Source organism: Tachypleus tridentatus, chromosome 1 (assembly GCF_004210375.1).
Source record: "Tachypleus tridentatus isolate NWPU-2018 chromosome 1, ASM421037v1, whole genome shotgun sequence".
Taxonomy (NCBI): Eukaryota; Metazoa; Arthropoda; class Merostomata; order Xiphosura; family Limulidae; genus Tachypleus; species Tachypleus tridentatus.
The window spans coordinates 93423673-93448406 of NC_134825.1; the positions used below are offsets into that span (position 1 = coordinate 93423673).

The window sequence follows — 24734 nt, forward strand, 5'->3', positions numbered from 1 at the left end:
ATTTTCTTGGCAAACAAAAAGATAGAGAGAAAAAAAATATTATGAAACACGTTTTAACTGTATGGTTAGAATAATTTTAGGTTTAAAGAAGTTTGTAAGTTGTTAAGAGTCGGGCAGTCTTTAGCTATAAGTAAACTCTGTGGAGTTTAAGGTCTGACGATCATGTAGCAATAATGATAGAGAAATCGATATATGAAACATTATGACTTGTGGTTTCAAGATTTTATAATGGCCGACTAGTGTTGTTTCCATAAGTATCGTATTTTATCCAATAATAAAGTTTTATACTCAACCTACACCTCATCTTCTTGATAATGGTCCTCCAGTAATGTTTCCATAAGATCAAGCTTCTTAGAACAGTCAAGTCACTGTTATTACAATACTTTTGTGAAACTTTCACAAAATGACTAAAGTTTTTAGGTCTACCACTTTCAAGCACAAAAAAAAAAATACACGTATTAAAGACGTATTAGGGTACTTGACAAGTACGTGAACGAAAGTAATTGCAACTGTATCAGTTACTTTGGCCATCTTTTTCATGAAAACAGCTGATTATTTCAAGGTATGAACAGTACTTTGTGAATTTTTTTTGAGCTTTCATAAAGTGCAAGTTTTATTTATTAACTTAATAACAGCTTTATCACAGAGCTTTTTTTTAATAATAATGTTCTCTTTCGGAACCATAAAATTCAATTTGCTGATGAGGGCGTTGATGCTAACTGGTTTAAAGTGTAATTTTGGAGTCTGTTGCTGTCATAAATGTTCTGCTTCGACGCAAATATTTCTTTTTTCCTGGAGATCGCTAAAGACTGCCTTTATAAAATGCAGTGCCCTTCAGCTCTACGTCATTCAACACCTTAGTGTGTAAATATTTATCTTCAGATATCATATTGTATTTACTCTTTAACTAATTAACTCCCTCTGGTACATTATTTTGAATAAATATTGAATTTCCCTTAGTAAACAGTATACATATTCTATCTGTACAGAAAATCTTAAACAACATCAGTATCTTAAATACACGAAAGCAGGAAAATGCACAGAAGAAAATAAACTGTTTTTACTATAAGAAACTAAGTTAAGAAAGAATCACTAAGAAGATTTCATTGAAAATCTGTGAATATCGTAAAGTATACATAATGTTGCCATCAGAGTTACAGTTGTTAGTGCTGTTTATTAAACCGGTTTTGAAGAAATAATTTATTCTTGTTTTTGAAATGTCATAAGGTATATGTTATTATTTTAATACGACGGTTCCGCATGTGTAATTCAGAACAAATATCGTCACCTGCTGCTGAGTCACAACATTAGCTAAGGGGCAGATGATGGAAAATACGCCAGGTGGCTGGTAGATAGGGCTTAACAGTGTAATAAATGTCAGAATATGTGCAATAAGCTAAAATAAAATTGTGATATTTGTATTTTATTAACAATCTAAAACTAACTATACATAACAGGTATACTACGGAAATTATATTTTTTCTTATTGTTTATTTGTTTTTCGCGCAAGGCTTATTCTGCTATAGCTGTCCCTAGTTTTGCAGTGTAAGACTAGAGACAGAGATAAAACATCTAGTCATCACCATCCATCGCCAACTCTTACCAATAAGCAATATTTATGCATTTTCTAACTAATAGTGTGGTGTTAAATGTTATAGTGCTGGAGACATACTGAGATGTTTGTCACACGTATGTCGTCATCAACATCAGATTAAAATAACTCATATTTTAATGTCTGTTTGTAGATTTCAAGTGCTCGAGTGTGATTCCAGAACGCTTATAGTAGTATTACACCCCTGTTTCTAACAATATAGTATTAAACGTCTGAAAATTATAACGGGTAAAAAAATATAAGCCTTATTTTACAAACTTGCATAAACATGCCATGGTGTTAAACGTCGTGTTTGTAAGGTGTGCAAAGTTACTTTTATTCCAAAACACCGACGTTGTTATTACAATAATATTAAATTTTCACTTATTTATTAGAAGTATATGTGTAATAAGTATAGCTATCCGTGGAGACGTTATAATATGACGGTCAGTCATCCTGTTCTTTTGTTTATAAATGATGAATTATGTTGACTAGCTGCCTTTCTTCTTGTCTTTCACTTCAAAATTAAGGATGATTAGCGAAGAAAGTCCTTAAACAGTTTTGCGGAAAATTCAACAAATAAATTAACAAGTGTCTCCCATCTCGTACACTGGCTATTTCTTTGGAAGCTTTTCCACCTCTTTTTTTTTTTTTTCTACTTATCCTGACACAAGTGCATGTTCACCTAAATTTTGTACGTTAACAGTAGGCTCTGGATACACTCCATAAATTACTTTATCGCTTCGCTTCTTCTTTGTGGGTATTTGGGTATGTTTAATTTTTAAATACGCAGGAGGGCCACGTGCATAAGACCTCTTCCTCCATCCCTAGCTTTCATGTCGGCTACTATTAAGAAGTTGTTGTTGTTGTAGTGCTTTTCGGCCAGAGTATCCCACAGTACTCCGGCCCTTTTTCATGTATTGTCTTAATTTGCCTTTTTTTTTTTCCTTTATCGATTTATTATTCTTCCTCTTTTATTCAATTTTTATTTATTTATTTTATTCACTTTTATTTGATTTTTATTTTATTTTTTCACTTTTATTCGTATATATGTATATATATATTTTTCCCTTTTTCCATATACATTTGTCGGAAAAATAAAATAATAATATAATAAAATAAAATTTAAAAAAAAATGAAAACAAGAATAAATAATACTAGTTTTAAGCGTCTAGTGCATGGTGGCCAGCTTGATTTATATTTCTTAAATATATATTTATAGGAGAGAGGTACTATGTTCATCATGTACGTAGTATCTGTCGAGATCACACATTAACTCATTTTTATGCGAATTCTTATTAAAATAATTTAGTGCATTATGCAAATTGCTTTATCCTGTACTATCTAGTTTGTTTTTGAATTTCGCACAAAGCTACACGAGAGCTATCTGCGCTAGCCGTCCCTAATTTAGCAGTGTAACACTAGAGGGAAAGGAGCTAGTCATCACCGCCCACCACCAACTCTTGGGCTACTCTTTTACTTACGAATAGTGGAATTGACCGTCACATTATAACGCCCCCACGGCTGAAAGGGCGAGCATGTTTGGTGTGACGGGGATTCGAACCCGCGACCCTCCGAATACGAATCGAGTGCCTTAACCACCTGGCCATACTATTTAATAAACAATGCTTTGTTATGTATCTCAGAACGGTATCTCGTCATCAAGAATGCTTCACTATATTCAGCACTTCATTGTTATTATTATTATATTTAAGCCTGAATACCTATAGAGTGTATTAATATACAGAAGCCTATCCTCTATAATCTGTAAACAGTATCTATTTTATATTCTAGAAAATATCCAAATTTAGGCTAAAAGTTTGTGCTTGAAAGAAAACCTTAGAGCCATTCTGTGAACCGCTATGTCGTAGCTGAAAACTTAATTAAATGAAACTCATGGTGTATACATAGTCTGTGTTTAGTTGTGGAGCATATTGTACGGGAATGGTGAGAAAAGCAAAGGTTAACAAGTTTCTTGTCTTTGCTTTTTTGTAATTATTTTCACCAATATATCTAGTCTGTATTTAAGTAGTCGTATTTTACTTACGTTGTGTAAATAGTAACGGGAATGTAACTTGGAAGTCTTGCGGCTAATCTTAATACTCTGTTGGTATCATAATTTGTTGTTGTTGTTTGTTTTTTATTGTGTTATCTGACATATCTACTTGACAGCCATATTCATATTTTTAAAATAGTTTTAGTTTTAAATATTTTGTTTTTGTCAGCTACAAGTCTGAAGTAATTAATACATTTATGGATGATTTCATGTGTTTTCTTCATACACTCTGCCCATGTGAGTGTTTTGTCAAATGTAACAAGAAATTTGGCTTTAGAACATAGTTTAAGTTCCACATTACATAAATCTAGTTTTACTTTTTCTTTTTAAAATATTTATCCAAGCTACTTTGAAATACTGTACCTAGAGCTTTAATGGGGTTTGGCATAGCCCACCAAACATTAAACCAATCATTAACTGTGTTAAGCGATTTTTGAACACGGACCATCGTTATCAGCTGATTTATTTTTATACACACTTTGATAGCAATGTCATCAGCGTAGTGTAAAAACTATGTGTATATTGGGTCTGAGAAAGGTATGTTATTTACAAATATGTTGTAAAGAAGTAGCGAGAAAAGTGATCTCTGCAGGACTTCTGCTATAATGTTTATTATTTTTGATAATATGATATTTATTGTATCAACTGCAGTGCGTTCAGTTAAGACGTTTGATATCCATTTAATTATAGCACTCTTAATGTTCAATGAATGCTGGCTTTATCTGATGACTTTCTACCACATACTGTCAAAAGCTATACAAACATAAAAAAAAAAAAAACTCTTATGGTGGTTAGATTATTGTTGAATGATTTAATAACCGATTCCACGAGTCGTGTTAAATGATCTATGGTCTGTTTTTGTCTTGCACGTTTGAAAGAAAGCTGGTTTCTTCACAGAAATACAAGATGTTTTTGCTATAATTCTTTCAACCAGTTTACCTAAATAACTAAGCAAACTGATTGGTCTGAAGTTTTCATAATTAAAGTTATTGGCTGCATAATTTTTAGGAATAACTGTGATAAATGTTTTTTGTTTATTTTTAAGTATATATATGTAAAGTAACCTATTAGTAGTTACAGATATAAGAAATGAATTAAATGTTTAACTAGAGGAGTTGATGCTTTGTGAAGAATCCTCCAGTGAGACAGCGAGAAGTCTTCGAATTTACAACGCTAAGATCAGGGGTTCGATTTCCCCTGGAGGGTAGAGCAGATAGTCTGTTGTGGCTTTGCTAAACGAAAACACATCTAAACACTCCTTAAGAATAATGATTCTGATACCGTCATGTATAGGAGCTGAATTTTTAGTGTTTTTATATTAATCTGCTCCCCAGTAATACAGCGGTATGTCTGCGGACTTGCAATGCTAGAATTCGGGTTTCGATGCCCGTGGTAGGCAGAGCATAGATAACCCATTGTTTAGTTTTATGTTCAATTACAAATAAATGAATAAACTATATTAATCTTTAGTTCACCTTTACAGACTTTTCGAATTGCAATAGCCTCACTATTGACAAATTTATTGATGATTAAAGTGTCGACTGGAAACCTTGGTTTACATAACTCTCGTTGTTCTTTCACACATTTTTCAACTGTTTTGCGGTTGTTCTGGTAAAGTTTGAGGAATTTAAGTCCTGAAAGGATTCTTCTTAGTAATCCTTTTAAAGATTCGCTCACTCGGCTTCAGTTTTAGCTGTAATATTGTCGTATTTAATGTGATGGAACATTTGCTATTGTTTGTTTGTTTTTTCAGATCTAAATGATTTGAAGTATTTTCCAAAACTTTTTAGGATTATCATGGCTATTGTAAAAGTCTAACCACTTAGTTTCTTTGAATATTTTTACGTTTCGTTTTATCTGTGCACGTACTTTACTAATTTTAGGTTTCAGGGAAGTGTCCTATGTAGTTATTAGTAATTGCCCGAGGCGTTTACTTTCCAAGATAAGTAGATGTATTTCCGGCGTAAATTTCCAGTGATTGCTGTGATGGGCTCTACAAGATGTGAGAATTACTTTTCTGTAACTTTACTGTGGCTAGTGTAAGTTGATCAGCATAGTTATTTCCTATGTTTGTGGTTACTGTAGAGGAGGGAGTATCAACATAGGTATTAAACTCCTTCCAGTTAGCATCTGCGTAGTTATAAACTGCTGGGAGGTCTGACACTGGATGTAGTAAATTTGATTATAGTTTTCACTGTGTCGGTATTTGGGTATTGATGTTGTTAAATACCCAGGAGGGTCAGGTACATTTGACCTCTTCCTCCCTCCCGAACGATTATAGCGTCTATCTTTAGGGTTTGTTTTTTTTGTTGTTTTTTTTTTTAAGCTTTGGGCCAGAGTAAAAGTATAACATCATACTCAGGTCCATTTCAGGGCTGTTTGATTATAATGTAAATTGTTTGGTTTGAATTCCGCGCAAAACTACAAGAGGGCTATATGCGCTAGCCATTCCTAACTTAGCAGTGTAAGGCTTGAGTGAAGGTAGCTAGTGATCACCGCCCATCGTCAACACTTTGGCTATTCTTTTATCAACGAATAGTAGGATTAACCGTCACATTATAACGCCCCCACGGCTGAAGCATGTTTGGTGTGACGGGGATTCGAACCCGCGACCCTCGGATTACGAGTTGAGTGCCTTAACCACCTGGCCATGCTGGGCTGTGTTTTAATGTTAAAAACCCCTTTTTACACGTTTAGACTCGTCTTGAGTCTGTTCTTTGCACCGTGGCGGTGTGACCTTGACTTAAAGTTCGCCAAGCTTGTATCCGGGTCAGATGTCTGCTGGGTAACTTTTCCCAAGTATTGCCACTGACCAATGCAATCCAGTGCTTACCTCTAACGCTTTTGTAATTTTACATAAGCTGTTAACAGTTTCATTTAAACTTTTATCAACAAAGATATGTGATTATTAATCAGAAATACGGAATACTTAATTCGCTTTAATAATATTTTAATACTGTCTCCCGTTAGGTAAGCACCAAGTTTACGAACTAGAAAACTAAAATTCGGGACTCGATTCCCCGCAATGTATACAACAGATAGCCTAAAATATATATTCTAATTTTATTATAATCGGTTTTGGTTTGGTTTGTTTTTAATTTCGCGCGAAGCTACTCGAGGAGTATCTTCGCTACCTGTCTCTAATTTAGCAGTGTAAGACTGGAGGAAAGGCAGCTAGTTATCACTACCCACCGCCAACACTTGACAAACTCTTTTACCAACGACTAGTGGGATTGACCATAACCGTATAACGCCCCACGGCTGAAAGAACGAGCATGTTTGGTGTGACGGGGATTTCAACCCACGATCCTCGGATTACGAGTCGAGTGCCTTAATCACCTGGCCATGCCGGGCCGTAGTGTAAATAAAACGGGGAAGTGATGACTAGAAATTTCATAGTGGACTTTAAAATCCCTAGATTGTGGAAATGATGAGATAGGTATAAAAATATAATTATAGTGTAAAAGATGGATACTATAATATAAATCTAGTGTAAATGATGTACAGGCAAGAACTAACATCTTGCAATATATAAAACTATTCAATCATAATTGAGTTTAATGATCGACTCCTTATATCGTAGTTCTGACGTAGTCGCGGGGCGGCAGCACAATCGGGAGGGTTCAAGCGCCATATTTGTCTGTGCATTTGTCTAGTTATTTTCGGTGTTTGACAGTGTCAGTTTAACAGAAAACAACAGTATGTCGTAAACAGAATGTTGTGTTCCTTTGTGCAAAAATTGTGGTGGGCTCAGAATTCCGACTAATACGAGTAAGGAAAGAGAGAGTGTACAAAAAACGCAGGATTCTGGCCATCAGAAGAACTGATCCTTAGGCCAAGTTTCGTGTGTGGGAGCCTGAACCAAGTTGTGTTGTGTTGTGTGCCATGATCACTTCGTACTTACAGATTACTACAATGAAAGATCTTTTGGTAATTATCATTCCAGTATAAAAAAAATGACACCTACTACTTCTCCCTTCTACCTCAACCACCACCACTACAGGGGCCAAGGAACACACACATACATACATCCACACACTCACACCACCTGCCACCATCTATTAAGTTTTTTGTTTTGTTTTGTTTTTTTGCTTCTAGAGCTTTTATGATTTCATATGAACCCAATGTTGTCAATGTTTAAAAGTATGACAAGTTGTACATCATAACATGTACATGTACAAGTGGATTGTAGTGATACATATTCGCTGAACAAAACGCCTGAATCGGACTGCAACAGTGATGTCAAGCCAGAGTTCATCAGGATGTTCACATTCAATCCAGAAATGCTTTGTTTGTTTTGGAATTTTGCACAAAGCTACTCGAGGGCTATCTGTGCTAGCCGTCCCTAATTTAGCAGTGTAAGACTAGAGGGAAGGCAGCTAGTCATCACCACCCACCGCCAACTTTACCAACGAATAGTGGGATTGACCGTCACATTATACACCCCCACGGCTGGGAGGGCGAGCATGTTTAGCGCGACGCGGGCACGAACCCACGCCCCTCGGATTACGAGTCGCACGCCTTACGCGCTTGGCCATGCCGGGCCCTCCAGAAATGCATGGAATGCGAGGTATGATAACTTCAAAGCTATGCACACTATGATATCTTTCTCGTGACATACAATTTCTGCTCAATATGATATATCTTTGTAACTTATAACTATGTAAGCATAATTTGTCCCCGGCATGCTACAATGAATTAATCATTTTCGTAATTAAAATACTCATCTATGACAAATCCCTAGCCTTAGTAAACATAAAAATCAAGGAATGTCACAAGCTCACTATCACCATAAAACTGACATTTTGTTTCGTTATGCGCCTACCCTGTACTTGTTTTTTTAGGCCTAGATGGCATTGAAATCAATAACAAGGCCTATACTATCGCCCATTTAAAAGTTCATGATTAACTTGAGAAAAAGAAAATTTATTGTAATATACAAATGCAAAACACACAATGTATTTACATTTTAGTTATTTCATGTTCCTAAATAAGTTACATACGACATATAAGGACCAAACGTTGTGTATTTACTCGCTAATAGCCCACGTCCAGAGAAGGCAACAACAAACAAGATGAAAGACCCTGACGATTGTGCTGCCATCGTGCGAATGCGGAAACGCGCTAGTTACGAGCTTCCCATTGATCCTGTTTTTGCCTATTAGAACTCTAGTACACTTTGTGTCTGTGCTGTTATGTAGGAATGATGCAAATTTCATCTCTACTATCTTGTTTACATTGTTTTCGAATAATTGATATTAACCATCTCTGTATTTACAACCTTTTTGAAAAGTTTTTCTTTACTTGTATAATACACACAAAAAGATTGTGCAAAATAAAAATAAAATAAAGCAAGAACCACACATACATATATAAAGCAAAAAAATGTCACTAAAATTAAAACATGGAATTCTGACGAGAATAGTAGCATTTAAGAAAGAAACCATGAATAATTCAGTTACATTGTCTTTGGGTTCGTGATAGTGCCTATACTGCAAAAGAGAGAGATAAAGCTAGACTTAATGGTATAACCAGAGATAATTTCTGAGCTTTTTGTCTGTAAAAATAATCAATCTTCTCAAACGTATGAATGATGCTTTTAATATCCATCTTGTTTGATTTTTATCCATCTCTCTTCAATGTTTTTTATTGGCAAATTATTCCTTTAAAACTGTTGAATCATCTTCTACCTGCCAATTTCGCATTTCAAAAGTTTTTGATCGCCTCTATTTTGCACTTAATTCTGTTTTAATCAAGTCATATGTTTGTTATTCAACGAATATGAGGTATCCTTACACAAAACCAAGTTTTTGAATGTAAATATATTATAAGAATCTCATGTGTTCGTAATAACTTTGATTATGCTAGTTTTATATTACTCATTATTTTCTTCTTGGTCTGAGTACACAAGTACTGTTTTATGACGCAAACACTTTGCTCCTCCCTGAGGCATGATAAGAGGGTAATCAATACGTCATATAAAAGCGTATTTTCTCTGTAATCTGATAACTAAAACTACAGCATGTGTGTGTGCATGAAATTATACTCAGATTTTTTAAAGCTTCAAGTTACTATATTTAATTGATTTCACATAAAAGACGCACCCACACGGCCATTACGCAATCGTTCGATCTGAACAGCGTGCCAGGGAACGTGAGCTGTATAAAAGAAAGCAGTTGACCATTTTCCGTTACTTATTAGCTGAGTCTGTTGTTTACAATAAAAAAAATTATAATGAATATTATGAAGTCTTTTTACGAGTTGTCGGCGAAGACATTAACAGGAGAATTAATTAACTTTTCAAAATACCATGGGAAGGTAATATTGATAGAGAACGTTGCTTCTTTGTGAGGAACAACCGTACGGGACTACAGCCAAATGAATGAACTCATCTCTAAGTATGGAGATAAGCTTGTTGTTTTGGGGTTCCCGTGCAATCAGTTTGGACATCAAGTAAGTTTCTTGTATTTGATTTGAGTGTACTTTAAATTATTAAGTAGTTCGTGTGAAAGCCTACATTTTTGCGAAACTAGATAACTATAAGCTAAGAATACAGCCCTCTTAGTGAAATCATTTGTTTTTATTCCTATTTTCGTTGTTTTAGACCTATTTAGTTGAAAAAACAACTTCGAAGCAAGAAAAACTTTACTATCGGTATTTTCAAAAGTTCTATAATAAAATAATTAAAGACCGTCTCACGCGTGCTCAAGCAAGAACACTCGAATTCCTCGCAATTTTGCAGATGGTTGTAGAAATTTAAGTGCAACATAAGTTAACTATAAATTAATTATATATTTGACTTTATGTATTGGTAGAGAAACTATTTTTGCTGTATATTTAAAAAATATTTATGCAGTGACCCACCTGATAGCATAAAGGGATGTAACTTCAGTTTTTGTTACGTATACAGTTAATAATGTCTCCAAAATCTCTTTACTCGCACAACTTGTTACCATAGTATGTATTGTGTGTGCGTTTTCCTTATAGCAAAACCACATCAGGCTATCTGCTGAATCCACCGAGGAGAATCGAATCCCTGACTTTAACGTTGTACATTTACCTCTATACCAGCGGGGGACAGTGTGTATTGAAAAAAAAAGGACAAAATATATTCATAGTGCTTCAACGCGACATCATATAAAATTAATTTATTTAAAAGTTGAGAATTTTGTGTAATTTGTATTACTTGTTGTTTTACTGATGGACCAAATTTGCTTAGATTAATGTTTCATTCGGAACGTATCTTGTGAATCCACAATCTTTCCTTCGCACGTCGTAATCTCTTTGCTACATGTACTCCTCAAGATGCCGAAACGTGTAGAAACAATATTTACATCGTAATCTTGTAAACAGTTTCTGCGCATGCTCCTTACGTGAGCTCAAACCATTTACTACAGAGCCAACGTATCCAGAGTTAGAGTTTGGACATATAAATTTACATACGATGTGAGAGCGATGACATAACTGGGATCTTGTCTTTATATTTAAAATAACATTTATATATAGCAAGTTTTATTTACTTACTTATTAGTTTATTAAAATGGCGATTCAGGCTTCAACATTTCCTATACTCTGGTTAAAATTCGTAATTGTTAATAACTAATTTTAAACATGAATGGGTGGTTCGCATAACTTGTAGAACTGTTTTATAGTTAGTAGCAAACGTAATTAACCAAGAAGTAGTATTACGCCTTAGTTTGAAGTAATGTATGTAACGTGGACTCGGAATTAAACTCACTTGAAAGCGTCTCTCACTCCTCCCCCACTTGTTTTTTACTATATAATAGTTGAGTGCAGCGTAGTAATTACAAAGTTAGTCGTTAGTGGTTAAAAAGCGAAGCTGAAAATTGTTTATTCATTAAATTAATGACTCGGAGGTTAATTTTATACACTGATATTTTTCTTCATTTCACAATATACAATATCTTTTTATCACTTTTTTATAAACTAGTTATTTAAATTAAAGTTTCGGAAGAATATAAAATTATGTATGTGAGTCAATATGAACTAATTCTACTTCACAGCATTAAGAGATTTTAACTTTATAAAAATCGCCGAGTTATAAAGTTGTCTACGAAACTCTTTTAGACACTGAAATAGTGTGGTCAAAACAACTGAACTTCGTTTTCAATTTGAACTTGAGTAACGAGTTGTGGTAACTGTAATAAAATTCGGTTTATGAATACCAGGCTGTTATGCTACACGTTCATTAACAATACAGGTACTGAAATCACACCTCAATAAATTACCTTATCTGAATATGAACATTAATACAAATGTGATTTTTGTTTCAGGAGAACGGCAAAGGGGAAGAGATAATGAATACTCTTCGGTATGTCCGACCAGGAAACGGTTTTCAAACTAAAATAACTCTATTTGAGAAGATTGATGTTAACGGTGAAAATAGCCATCCAGTCTTTCAATTTTTAAGACAAAGTCTTCCCACTCCTCATGATGACCCTCTATCATTCGTGAAAAATCCACAATGTATTATCTGGTCTCCTGTGACTCGTGGCGACATCTGTTGGAACTTCGAAAAATTTCTGATTGATAAAAATGGTCAACCATTTCGTCGATATGGCCCTCGTTATCCAACAATAAACTTAGATTCTGATATAGCTGAATTAATCAGTAAATAGATAACTTTCTTTGTGACACGTAACTTCTATTTCTGGGGGGGGGATATTTAGTCAAGATATCTTAGGCATTCCTGATATAAAATCGGATAAGTAGTTTTCAACTTTTTGTAACTTGAATAAGAGCGCACTTCGTATCAAATTGTTATATAGAAAATGTTTGTAGTAAGTTCATATATGGTAACAAATATTGGTAAGGAGACTGTGACGACGATACTTGAAACCTTTACAAAGTATCTGTCTGATATATTGTTTACCAAATGTTTAAGCCATGTGTGCTGTACAAACAAATAAAAAGTATCATTAATTCTCCATGTGTATCTATATTTATGTTATGCGAATTTTTAAACCCTCTGTTGGTTAATATGGCTTAATGTTAACCTACCATCTTCTGGAAACACTCGGGCTGTTAAGATTAGTTTTACAAGCCCTTCCAACAATATACATATTTGAATTTAGAATGGTTGTAGATACAACTATTAAATTGCACCTCTTCTTTAACTTCAGAAATTATTAGAAAATGGGGGGTAAAGTAAGACTTCTACTTTAACACAAGGAAAATATCTTGTAGAAATACCTTGAAGATAAATTATTAGAAATTCACAGGATCCGGTTAGGAAACGTAAAAAATCATTATGGAACCTGAGTGGGAATATTCCATCAAATTATGCTAAAAAGAATAATACAAGTTTTGCCGAGAAAAAGAGGCAGACCATACGTTTATAATATATTCACTAATAACTGTTTTAATAATTAAATACAAAATTTAACTTGTGATGCATCGTCGCAATCTAACACGGTGCAAATAAGTAAAAAATTACAACTATTTTACGAAACGAAGAGTAGAACTTGTATAACAATATCTAACTTAATTTTCATAATAGAACATAGATGCTCTCTGACAACTAAAATTTCGTTATAACTGAACTAGAAGTTTTTTCCAATTGCAATAATAGTGCTGATAGTTTGGGTGGATTGCGTGTGTGTGTGAAAATTATGAGACTGTGTGTTCTGAATAGTAATGTTAACTTTACGACCCTCACCCAAGAAATTATGTAAATACACCAGTGAAACGCGCAGATTTCCCAAATTTGTTTGCAGCAATCTTGTGCTTAAATAAAAGGTTCCGCATGGCATATGCCAAAACTTAAATTTTCACACACAGTTCAAACCCTTTTCTCTCAGTATTGCAAAATTTTTCTCGCCATTTTCTCATTCATTTACTGAATAACCACTCATGTTTACACGAAAAGGTGAAATGGTCAATCGGCGGAAAATTCTTAACTCTCCTTCTCTTTAATTTTGAGATGAATCAAAAATTACCACAATAATTATCCCAATTCTAGCAAAAGTTACCATTGCTGCGATAAGATTTGGCAACTTGCTCCATACATTTATTTTCTTGAATAAGCTTTACTAACAACGATCTCTGAATATTCATCTTTGGGAAATTCATAAGGAAATACGTCATGCAAATTGTGAATACTACAAACAAATGTGGATATTAACCAAGTCGTTAAACCCCGGGAATAACAAAGTTGCTTAAAATTAACAACACTAGCATGTTATTCGTTTTTCACGTTCTCAAAATACGGTCGTGAACAGAAATTTATCGAATGATGACTGGCAGTTTCTACTTTCTAGAATCGGGTGCGTAAAACTGACTTGGGTCAAACTGTTAATTTACATTCCTCACTGCTATTTAAGTTCATATTCAAAATAAGGCCCAATGACTTTTCCTCAGAATTTATACATACGTATAAAATATGGAGAAAAAAATACGAAATCAAGGTTTTTATTATAGTCACAGAATAACATTTATCCTCCTAAATGTTTGACAATCATATGCTTTAATATGTAAGTAAGAACTTCCATTTATTTGGTCTGTTGTTGTTGATAAAGAAAGGATGATATCAAGATTTCAAATTGAAAACTTGTCAGGCCGAAATAACTAGGGCAAGAATTTTATTTTTCTTACAAGTAGAAATTTTAACTCGTGGCTTTGTCATCTCTTTACCGATTTGACATCTAATTACAGTTTTCAACGCGGCAGGTCGAACCCTTTCGATTGATGTATTCGACAATGTCTGTGTTATTAATAATTCCATTCTAATCCTACCTAAAATAATTTTAAGGGCAGGCTACTGAAAGTCCTGATAAGTGACAAATTTGAAGCAAGTATATGCGCGTTGAACGCTGACGCACAAAAATATAACTCTCATAAAGGAAAAAGGTCTCGTAGGTTAATTATCTCTTTCTCTCATATATTTGGGTATTGATGTTTATATACCCAGGAGGGTCAGTTTTGTCGACCTCTTCCTCCTCCCTTTAAATTTTCTTTTTGCAACTGTCAAATGTATTTATATATTTTACACGAGGGCCAGAGTAACCCACACTTACTCAGGCTCCTTTCAGGGCAATGTCCATGCACTATCTACACATTCACTTGGTGCAAATAAATTCTCTTATCCCGCCTACAATAATTTAAGTTGTCGCAGCTATTGAGGATGCCCTTCTGTTTAAAAACAAAACATTCGCTAATTTTCCTTTGTAAAAAACGCAAGTTCGGTGAATATTGTAACTTTTTTTCCATTTTGTAGTAGAAAAAAGTTGTGTGATATCCGTTCTCTACATAGATACAAAAACATTGTTTAACTCGAGCTGCTAGATTTAAAAGCATTACATGAAGCTACACAAAGATTTATCTGCGTATAATTGTTCCTAGTTTTGTATAAATATGCTAGAAAAAAGGCAGCGAGTTAATCTTTAAATGGCGACTATCATCAATTGATGTTGGTACCTACAACATTCCCGCTGTTTAAGGGTTAAATAACATCCACTGCCAGTTGTCTGAACCAGTAGGAGGATTTGACCATTATTCGTATAGCGCACCCACGTCCTCAAAAGTACGACAAAGGGCGTAAACCATAATTCCTCGAATTCATAGTACGAATACAGTAACGTTTTACGCAATTAATGTAGTATTTTGATTGTTACGTAATGAAATTTATCCCGTACGAGTCTCCGATTTATTATATTACATACTTTAGGCATTACGATTTCAAATAGCCAGACATTTTTATTTTACTTCAGAAGTTAATTAAATGTCGATATTTATTAAATTTATTATATTTGCTAACAAGATTAATAAATACAATTTTATTTTAATATACAAACAACAATACAATTCAAAGTAAATGTTATTACCACTGGTTATTACAAATAACGGTTTATGTACAAGAGTTTTACAAACGATACTAAGTGTTCTATCTGGATAGTACTGAATATTTTATCGAAGGTTTAGGTTGACAACGAGTAAATTAATTTTATGTTGGTAAACCGATACACTTTACTTTACGGGAATGCTAGCTAGCTTTAATCTTCACACGCGTGTTTTCTCGGCTACAATATCTATCCTCGTAGTAATACCAACGTCCAAAGTTAATTTACTGAAGTTTGTAATGTTCGAAACCTATAAACGTTCCTGATCAAATATCTGTAGTCTTCCAATTAATAGGCGTTTGCCACAATTATAGCTTCCGAGGCTCATAGTATACTGACTGTAGCGACCAAACAATATCCTATTACTGTTTCTCAGGGTGTTGATTTATAAACTTTAAGGCGACATTCTCGGAAATTAAACTATTCGAAGATACGCTAGTGTTTTCTTAAAATATATATTTTTGATTCTTATTCTCGAGAATCTTCTATAAATTTAGAGAACAGGCGGGGCTTGTGCCTTTATTCGTTACATGCATTAAACTGAAACAAACGTAGGTATTTAAAAAAATGTATAACAGTAAATCTGGTACAAGATAGAACACTTAGTATTGTTTGTAAGAATAAGTGAAATTTTCATACGATTCCTAACTTGTACGACTTCATTTTCTTTTAATTAACAGAATCATTAGAGCAAAATCCTCAAATTATTCTTTCTACAGTTTCGCCCATTTTTTTTAACAAGATGCATGAGAATGGCATTTATTACTGTACAGATGTTGCAAAACTACTTGGATTGTATGCTACCGTTCTCCGTTCCGAAGTTCCTACCCTCAACTCTTTTATTGGTGTAATTTCGACCACGTGACCAACAAATTGTGAGTCACGAGGCTTTGTATTTTGTAACACAACTGTTGCATAATATACATATTGTTCTTGATCTATATATATATTATATATAGCAATTTATTTACATAATTAAGATACTAAAATATTTATTAATTTCAAGGGTAGATTTTTTTCAAGCCAAGGTTTATTCTTGGAAGATTAAATAAATAAAATTTGGGTTCTACACAAATGCACACGTAAGGTCACAATTGTGCAATTTTCAAAACGTGGAGTAATCAGCACGGAACTGATTTTAACAAATCGTGGTATCTAGACACGTAAATTGTGTTTTAGATACATATTGTTACGTATTATTATTTATTTCAGACGAGTATCCGAGTTATTATGTTATATATGTTAACGTATTACTATTTCAAATAATCGAAAATGTGAATTTTAATTTAGAAGTTTATTATGTGTTAATATGTACAAAATTTATAGTATTTGCTAACAAGACTGATACATAGAATTTTCTTTTTTTAACACACATATATTTTAATATAAAAAAACAAATAATACACTTTATAATAACGGTCATTACTAATTGTTATTACAAGTGATGATTTATATACAAGTTTTACAAACAATACTAAGTCTTATATCCGGTCAAGAACTGAACATTTTATAGACGATATTGTCACACATCTTGGTTCTTGTTTGGCCTCACATCCTTACAAATTGAATTTTCCTGCGAAGATATTTAATGCCCTCATATAAATAACGTCTGAAGTAATTCATTGAAGTTAAACGGTTTGTAACGTTCCTGATCAAATTCTGTAGTTTTCCGTTTAATATGTGTCAATCAAAATTGTAGCTTTCGAAGCCTATAATACACTGACTGTAGCAGACGAATAATATTCTTCTTCTGGTACGTCGGTTTTATGTAGCAATCACGCGAATTTCTCGAAGTTTCAACAATGTTTTACCACGTCTTATTAAAACAAATTTTGTTGATTCTTACTCTCAAAAATCTACAAATTAAGAGAATAGGCAGGACTTGCTCAGTACACAGTCAAGAAAATACGTCACATGCAAAAAAAGCAAACTATACTTAAACGTGGGTATTAAAATAAACGTATAATGGTAAATCTGTAACAATATGATAAAACCAAAGTTCTTATGACACTTGTGTTCGATATCCTTTCAGTCTTTATGCTGCTGTAAAAAAGTCTAATGAAACATTCCATGAAAAGTTTTCAGGGTGTTATTTTTACATGATATATTTCCTAGCCTCCGATTTGAAATCGAGGCCTGTCACCAAGCGTTAAGGTAGTTTGAGGCAATGGAGCAAATTTGAAGTTAATTATAATTAATATGTATATTAAGTTAATTACAGAATGTGAGCTAATTATTAGAAGTAAATTAGAATGTGATGCATCTAACTTTTAAGGATATGTTAAAATTAAACGATTATAATTCTAATTATTTACTTGTATGACATGGCAACCAAGAATGAATCATGTACAAAACATTATGTCAAAATCGTTTTTTCCTTGCTTTAGCGTAAGTATAATCTCTAATTACATCTGTATAATCTATTTGCCTAAGTAATACCTTTTGTACTGAGGGCAAAGAAAGAGGATTTAAGCGTTAATTTAACATCATATTATGCAATTAATGTTTTTACTTTAGCCAGTTTAGAAAAAAAAAAACTTTCTGCGCTACAATTTGTAACGGGCAGCCCACGTGAACATTAAGCCAAACAGATTCGATTTCTTTTCTTTTCTCTGACTGCTTTGACGCATTGTTTGATAGCTGATATTTTATTATCACAAAATTTAGCAAACCGTACCATTTCATCGGGCTGTCTAGTTCTGGAGGGTTTATATCTCCCAATCTTGTAGCTGCAGAAAAAATTTCAGTCTCATTTAAACTTTTGAAATCAAATAGAACAGCTGACTTCATTTATGTCACTTTATATGTAACAAGCCGATTTTCCAAAACACATTTGCAACTTGTTAACGACAGGTATAAAATTTTCTACGTGAAACTTCTGAGTTCCACATAAACTAATTTTACCTTCAGAAATCTCACAATTTGCCAGATTTCTTTTCACTTTCTGGAAATCCCACTCAAAAACTATTATATTTGAAAGCCGATCGCCTTGAATTTCGATTCTATTGAATTTTTCACATAGTAAGTTCACACATTACTTAAACGAACTGATAAGCTTTACAGCAGTAGACAAATCAAGCCGTATTTCTCGAAGCTAAGTATCAAATCTTTAAATAATTTATACTAAAATACTGCCATAAAAACATTATCTGTAAAGTTCTCATTTCATTCATCAAAGTAGTAGTTTTATTTCTTACTGTTTGGCTTGTATTAATATCCTTATATAAAGTTTCAAGGTTTTTGGTATAAATGCTGTCGTAGGTTTCATAAAGAATTTGTTGAAAGTGATCTAACTGACCATCTAGTTCCGCTGAAAGCCTGACTAGTTACCGGCTTTCTGTTATCGCTTTTTAAGCCTTCACAAAGGCTTGGCCAGTGTTTGGTTGAATAAACAAAATTTGTATAAAGTCTGAAGAAAAAATCGATACATGCATGTCCAATTAAAGAATCGAGACCAACAAAACGCTTATGCGTATCACCTTTCTCGTCCACATATCGCAATATTATAGCTAGTTAACTGATCTGAACGTGAGACATCGAGTGAAGATTATATAGCAGTTGAAAAGTATTTAGTATCGCGAATTTCATCACAATTTGCCTTAACAAACCTTATTAGCCATCAAAATAATAAGTCTGTTTGTTTTTGAATTCCACGCAAAGCTACACGAGGGCTATCTGCGCTCGCCGTCCATAATTAGCAGTGTAAGACTAGAAGGAAGGCAGCTAGTCATCACCACCCACCGCCAACTCTTGGGCTACTCTTTTACCAACGAATCGTGGGACTGACCGTCACATTATAACGCCCCCACGGCTGAAAGGGTGAGCATGTTTGGTGCGACTGGGATTCGAACCTGCGACCCTCAGATTACGAATCAAGTGCCTTAACCACCTGCCCACGCCGGGCCTCAAAATAAGTTCTTCATAAACCATGGAGGATAAATATGAGATATCTCCTTGGCTTTTATTTCTACGCGTTTCAAGGTGCTTGGCCATGAATGGATCGAATTTATCTGCAAACTCTAATACAGCTAAGATACCGTTGTTGATATCTTCAATCTCCTCTCTAATTCATCTAAGTGCTAATCCTCTTTTACACAAAAATGTTCGATATTCCACAATACCTCCAGCTAGTATTTTATTTGTTAAACCATTGTTTAACTTTGAATCCACAGTTTCTATGCTTTTAGTTTGTACCATTCTGCAGTGTACAGAATAAATTTGCGCTTTACTTTTTCGTGGTTTTGCGAAGCTAGATCTAGAGTCATGCGACAAATCGCAGAATCCTTTTACAAAAAACTTCCAAAAGAAGAAGAGAATAGATCAACCACTTTTTGTTTTGTCGTTTAGTTTAATCTTTAAAAAGTTTAATGAATAACATTTTTCAATATCTGTTGAATATATACCTCTCTCTGGTGCTGAAAAATCTTGCTCTGCTATATTTTTTTCTTGAATTATATTTTTGCGAGGCTGAACTTCTATTATTATTTTCCTTTGCTGGCCTTAACACCGGATCAGACTAAAAGTCACTTTCCTCGCTAGAATTAGCGGCAGGATTTTCAGTCTTTCAAGCTCTTTCCTTTTACGATACATAAGGCGATGAAACTGAACTTACGCTTGAATTTTTAGTTCCTACAGTGGGTTGAGAATCACTCATAGAAGCTTTCTTTGTCCTTGAAAGGGATGATTACGTTCTTCTGCTCTTCTATTTCCTTAAAAGTTGATAAAAACTTAGGTAGATCGGGGACTTATTCTAATGCAAGTTTTTTTATTTTTTTTATCTAGTTTCTCTTTTTATTTGTTTCCTTTTCTGGAAACCACTTTCGTATTTTCTTTCTATGTTTCAGAACGCCGATTGCTGAGATAATTAAAATATAATTATTTTCAAGAATTATTCCATGATTGCATAATATAAGAAACATACGTGTATATTGCATGTGTTCATGAGTGAAAGTAATTTAACGATTACAAAAAACGCTAAAATTAATTATCAACCCTCGTTCCTTTTAGCTCTATTTTCTACATAAAGCTACAGGTTAAAGTTTAATTCTCATACCCTTTATGTACAAAGCATCTTTAATAGTTGAAATGAACGGTTAAATAATTATCAAAAGATCAAACAAATATTTAGTTTGATTCACACTCCGCGCCTACCACTAATTTGCTAGAAATTACAATTGGGATTTTTTTTTTAAGGCCGGACCCTATTAAATTTATAACAAATAAATAGCTTAGATTTCAGTTGATTGACTGGCATATGTTTTATACCACGTGATGTTACAGAGAATTGAAAATTCAGCTGAAAATAATTCTTTCCTCACGAGAACATAGTGGGAGCTGAAGTTAAATTTGTAACTGCTCAAGTCATGTGACCTTCGAATCCAGGTCGCACCAAACATGCTCGCCCTTTCAGCTGTGGGGGTGTTATAATGTTACGGTCAATCCCACTATTCGTTGGTAAAAGAGTAGCCCAAGAGTTGGCGGTGGGTGGTGATGATTAGCTGCCTTCCCTCTAGTCTTACACTGCTAAATTAGGGATGGCTAGCGCAGATAGTCCTCGAGTAGCTTTGCGCAAAATTCAAAACAAACAAGTCATGTGACTAGAGAGCCAGAAAATTTCTCACAGAAAAAATTAGTTTCTCAGTTGTTCACGAGATCATTTTGCATTATTCGCTGCATTATTTACTTTGAAAAATTAGTTTTTGGACAAGTAGCATTAATATAAAGCAGCTGGGCGAACAAAGAAGGGCATTCGACGACAGAAAAAAAAAACAATAAAAAATCGACTACACGCAGGTGAGTACTATTTTTATTTTTGTTTTCTATTCTGTATTTATTATTATAAAAGTAGCTCAAATGTAAAACTTAGAAACTTTTAGGCTAGATGAGTGAAATTAGATAATATAAATAAATACATTGATAACAATAATAAAAATTTTTTACGAGGTTGGTTCTTTTTTAATTTCGCCCAAAGATACACGAGGGTTATCTGCACTACCGTGTGTGTTTTCTTATAGCAAAGCCACATCGGGCTATCTGCTGTATCCACCGAGGAGAATCGAATCCCTAATTTTAGCGTTATAAATTCGTAACTTACCGCTGTACCAGCGAGGGACATCTGCGCTTACCATCCGTAATTTAGCAGTGTAAGACTGAAGCAAAGGCAGTTAGTTGTTACTACCCACCACCAACTCTTTTACCAACAAAAAATTGGATTCACTGTAATTTATAACATCCCCACGGCTGAAAGGGCCAGTATGTTTGGTGTTATGGGGATTCAAACCCACAACCTTCAGATTACGAGTCAAGTGCCCTGACTACTTGGTCATGCCAGGCCTATTTTTATGAGGTACAACTCGACAGGTACTATTCATGAGTAGTACGCATATATTGACACTTCTTATGGCAAGAATTTTAAAACTTACTGCTGAAAAGGCAATGAATCAATAAAATTATTTCTGAACATTAGTAGAGTTAAGAAATTTAGTGTAAAGAAATGTCATTTCCTGCTATAATTTGAAGTAATTCTAGAAATAAAAAAAGAGTAATTTTATTTTACGAGTTCGGTCAAATTCATCTAGTCTACACTGAATAAGAATAAAACAAATGATAGATAAAATACAAAGATTTATTGATTAAAAAAAAAAAGTTAAACTGACGGTTCGGATCGTCATTAGTGGTCCCTCACTGCTTAGGATCCTGGCGCAGTTGTGCGACAGTCAACCTTGCATGTATATAATTATCTATGCAAGTTGTTTCATCGAATACAGAATGCTACAATAGCAAGTATCGAATACTTGTTTACACCATAACTGTAATTTTCAAGTATGATTTTATAGATGATAATTACTCCTAATATAATTAGCGCAAGGAAAATTCGAAGCACTAGTAAACATGATGTCGTCTAGAAATTAGGATAAGGGTAAGGATTAATATCACATTATTATTTCTTTTTTATTTCAAATCATTTATTACTTTGAAATCATTTTACTATCGTTCAAAAAATTGGCAAACCATCCAGCCAGAGTAAAGGTAGTATTTAGTTTATACTTGTTGACACTAGATATAAATATAAAATTAGAATAAAATTGTGGTAATCTTTACAGAACACAGATGCCTTTTAACAACTTCATAATGAATTAGAATTTACAGAAGCTATTACTTGTAAACATTGTGCATGAAATACAACTAAAACTTTCAAACTACAAACTGTCTGAAAAGATATTTTCATATACACACATCTGCATAAGTGTTTAAGGTATGGTTTCAAAGGTGAGAGTAACAATTAAGAATACCTGGGATGTTGTGCTTCAAAATACAAATATAAATTTGAAGCAGATAACTTTAAATGTAGCTCTTTTTTCCATTGTAGTTAAATCATGGTATGTGGTAGAAAGTTAAGACTGAATACAGATGAAGGTATGAAGAGCCTGGGGATATGTTTCATGAGTAATGCTCCCCTTCACTATTCTCCCACTTTTCATGAAGGGTTAACAATAACCCACGAGGCAGTGATCATTTTCCTATAATTTTGAGAAAGACTGGCTGTGGTCAACGCCATCTGACCTGCATGCCCCAGTGGAAGCTGGATCAAGCAAACTGGCCCTTTTTTCACTGCCCTTGCAGAACTAGATCCTGCAATTGTCTGTAAGCCATCAATAGACGATTGTGTGGCAGCAGGAGCATACTGTATTATACAGGCAGCTGCTCAATGTATTCCTAAAACTTTGACACGTTTTCCATGATATCTTCATCAGTGGTGGAATCCTGCCTGCCACATGGCACAGAAGGCTCAAAAATGATATCCCACACTCTCGGACTGCATCGCTTTCCATCAGGCCTGTGCACATGCATGGTGGGTAAGATGTCAAAGCCAGAAGGAATCTTGGATTAAGTTCACAACCAGCATATCTTCTACCACCAGTTCGAAAGGTCAGTGAGCAATATAATTCTGTCCCCTTCTTGATCTTGCTCTCTGATGGCCAGAAAGTAGCTGAAACCCTGAGCATCACCAATACCCCAGATGAAAGCTTTTGCTACGTATCTAGCACTTCTGTTTCTTCCCCCACCTTCTTAGCCATCAAGACTCAGCCAGAGCAATCACCTCTTTCATTTTGAGTTGACCGTTTCTGTGACTATAATCATCCCTTTACACTGGTGGAACTGAAACTGGCCTTTCATCAGTCTGGCAGTACACTGGTCAGTCCTGATGATGTACACTATGAAATGCTGTGCCATCTATCTCCTGCTATTCTTATGATTGTTTTTAACCAGATCTGGCAGGAAACTGTTTTTCCTAATGCCTGGTGCCAGGCTATTGTATTACCTTTCTCTATGCCTGGGAAGAATCTCAAGAATTCCTTCAAACTACCATCCAACTGCTTTGATGAGCTGTCTCTGCAAGACCTTAGAGACGATGGTTAATGCTTGTCTTGTTTGTTTCCTCAAATCAAACAACCTCCTCTTACCCACCCAGTGTGAGTTCTTACTACAGCAACCCACCATAGACCACCTGATTTGACTTGAAACCTCAATCAGAGAAGCCTTTCTCAAACGACAACATCTTGTCTCAATGTTCTTTGACATTGAGAAGGCTTATGACACAACATGGAGGTACAGCATTTTGCGAGATCTCAATATATGTGGGTTATGTGGCCATTTGCCCATTTTTATTAAAAAAATTTTAATGGACAGGAGATTCCAAGTTAGTGTGGATTCGACACTTTTCCACCCTTATCTACAGGAACTTGAAGTTCCTCAAGGCTGTGTTTTGAGTGTCATATTGTTCAGAATCAAAATCAATGCATCACTGAACAACTCCCTCTCACCATTGCAAACGGGCTCTATGTCGATGACTTTCACATCTTATGTCAATCACTGAACGAGGTATATTGTGTGGCAGCTACAGATTGCCCTCAATCATTTACTGAACCGGATCACAGCAAATGGCTTTAACTTCTCTCTCTCTCTAAAATTGTTTGCATGCACTTTTGCTGCCAACAGGGTATTCACCCTGATCCTGAACTCCATATTGGTGAAGTTGTACTGCCTGTGGTTCCTGAGACAAATTTCTTGGGGCTTATCTTTGACTATAAACTGACCTTTATACTACACATCAAGCAGCTACTGGTCAAATGTGCAAGAGTGATGAACATCCTTTGTGTCATCTCTTCCACCACTTGGGGAGAAGATTGATGTTCAATGCTACAGGTATATCGTGCTCTTAGTTGAT

The 24734-nt window shown here is 34.4% G+C and overlaps 1 protein-coding gene across 1 annotated transcript; it reads left to right on the plus strand.

Annotated features, from left to right (window-relative positions):
• Positions 1 to 9593: 9593 nt before the first annotated feature.
• LOC143255667 (glutathione peroxidase 2-like) lies at positions 9594 to 12595 on the plus strand. Its single transcript, XM_076511705.1, has 2 exons — positions 9594 to 10100; positions 11942 to 12595. Exons 1-2 carry the CDS (start codon positions 10026 to 10028, stop codon positions 12284 to 12286), a joined length of 420 nt encoding a protein of 139 aa, XP_076367820.1. The 5' UTR covers positions 9594 to 10025; the 3' UTR covers positions 12287 to 12595.
• The last annotated feature ends 12139 nt before the right edge of the window (positions 12596 to 24734 follow it).

What these genes read in the sequence shown, in the direction of transcription:
- LOC143255667 (XM_076511705.1), top strand. Translation starts at nt 10,026, where the DNA reads ATGAATGAACTCATCTCTAAGTATGGAGATAAGCTTGTTGTTTTGGGG. An exon ending in GCAATCAGTTTGGACATCAA is followed by an intron (nt 10,101 to 11,941) that starts GTAAGTTTCTTG and finishes TTTTTGTTTCAG; the next exon opens with GAGAACGGCAAAGGGGAAGA.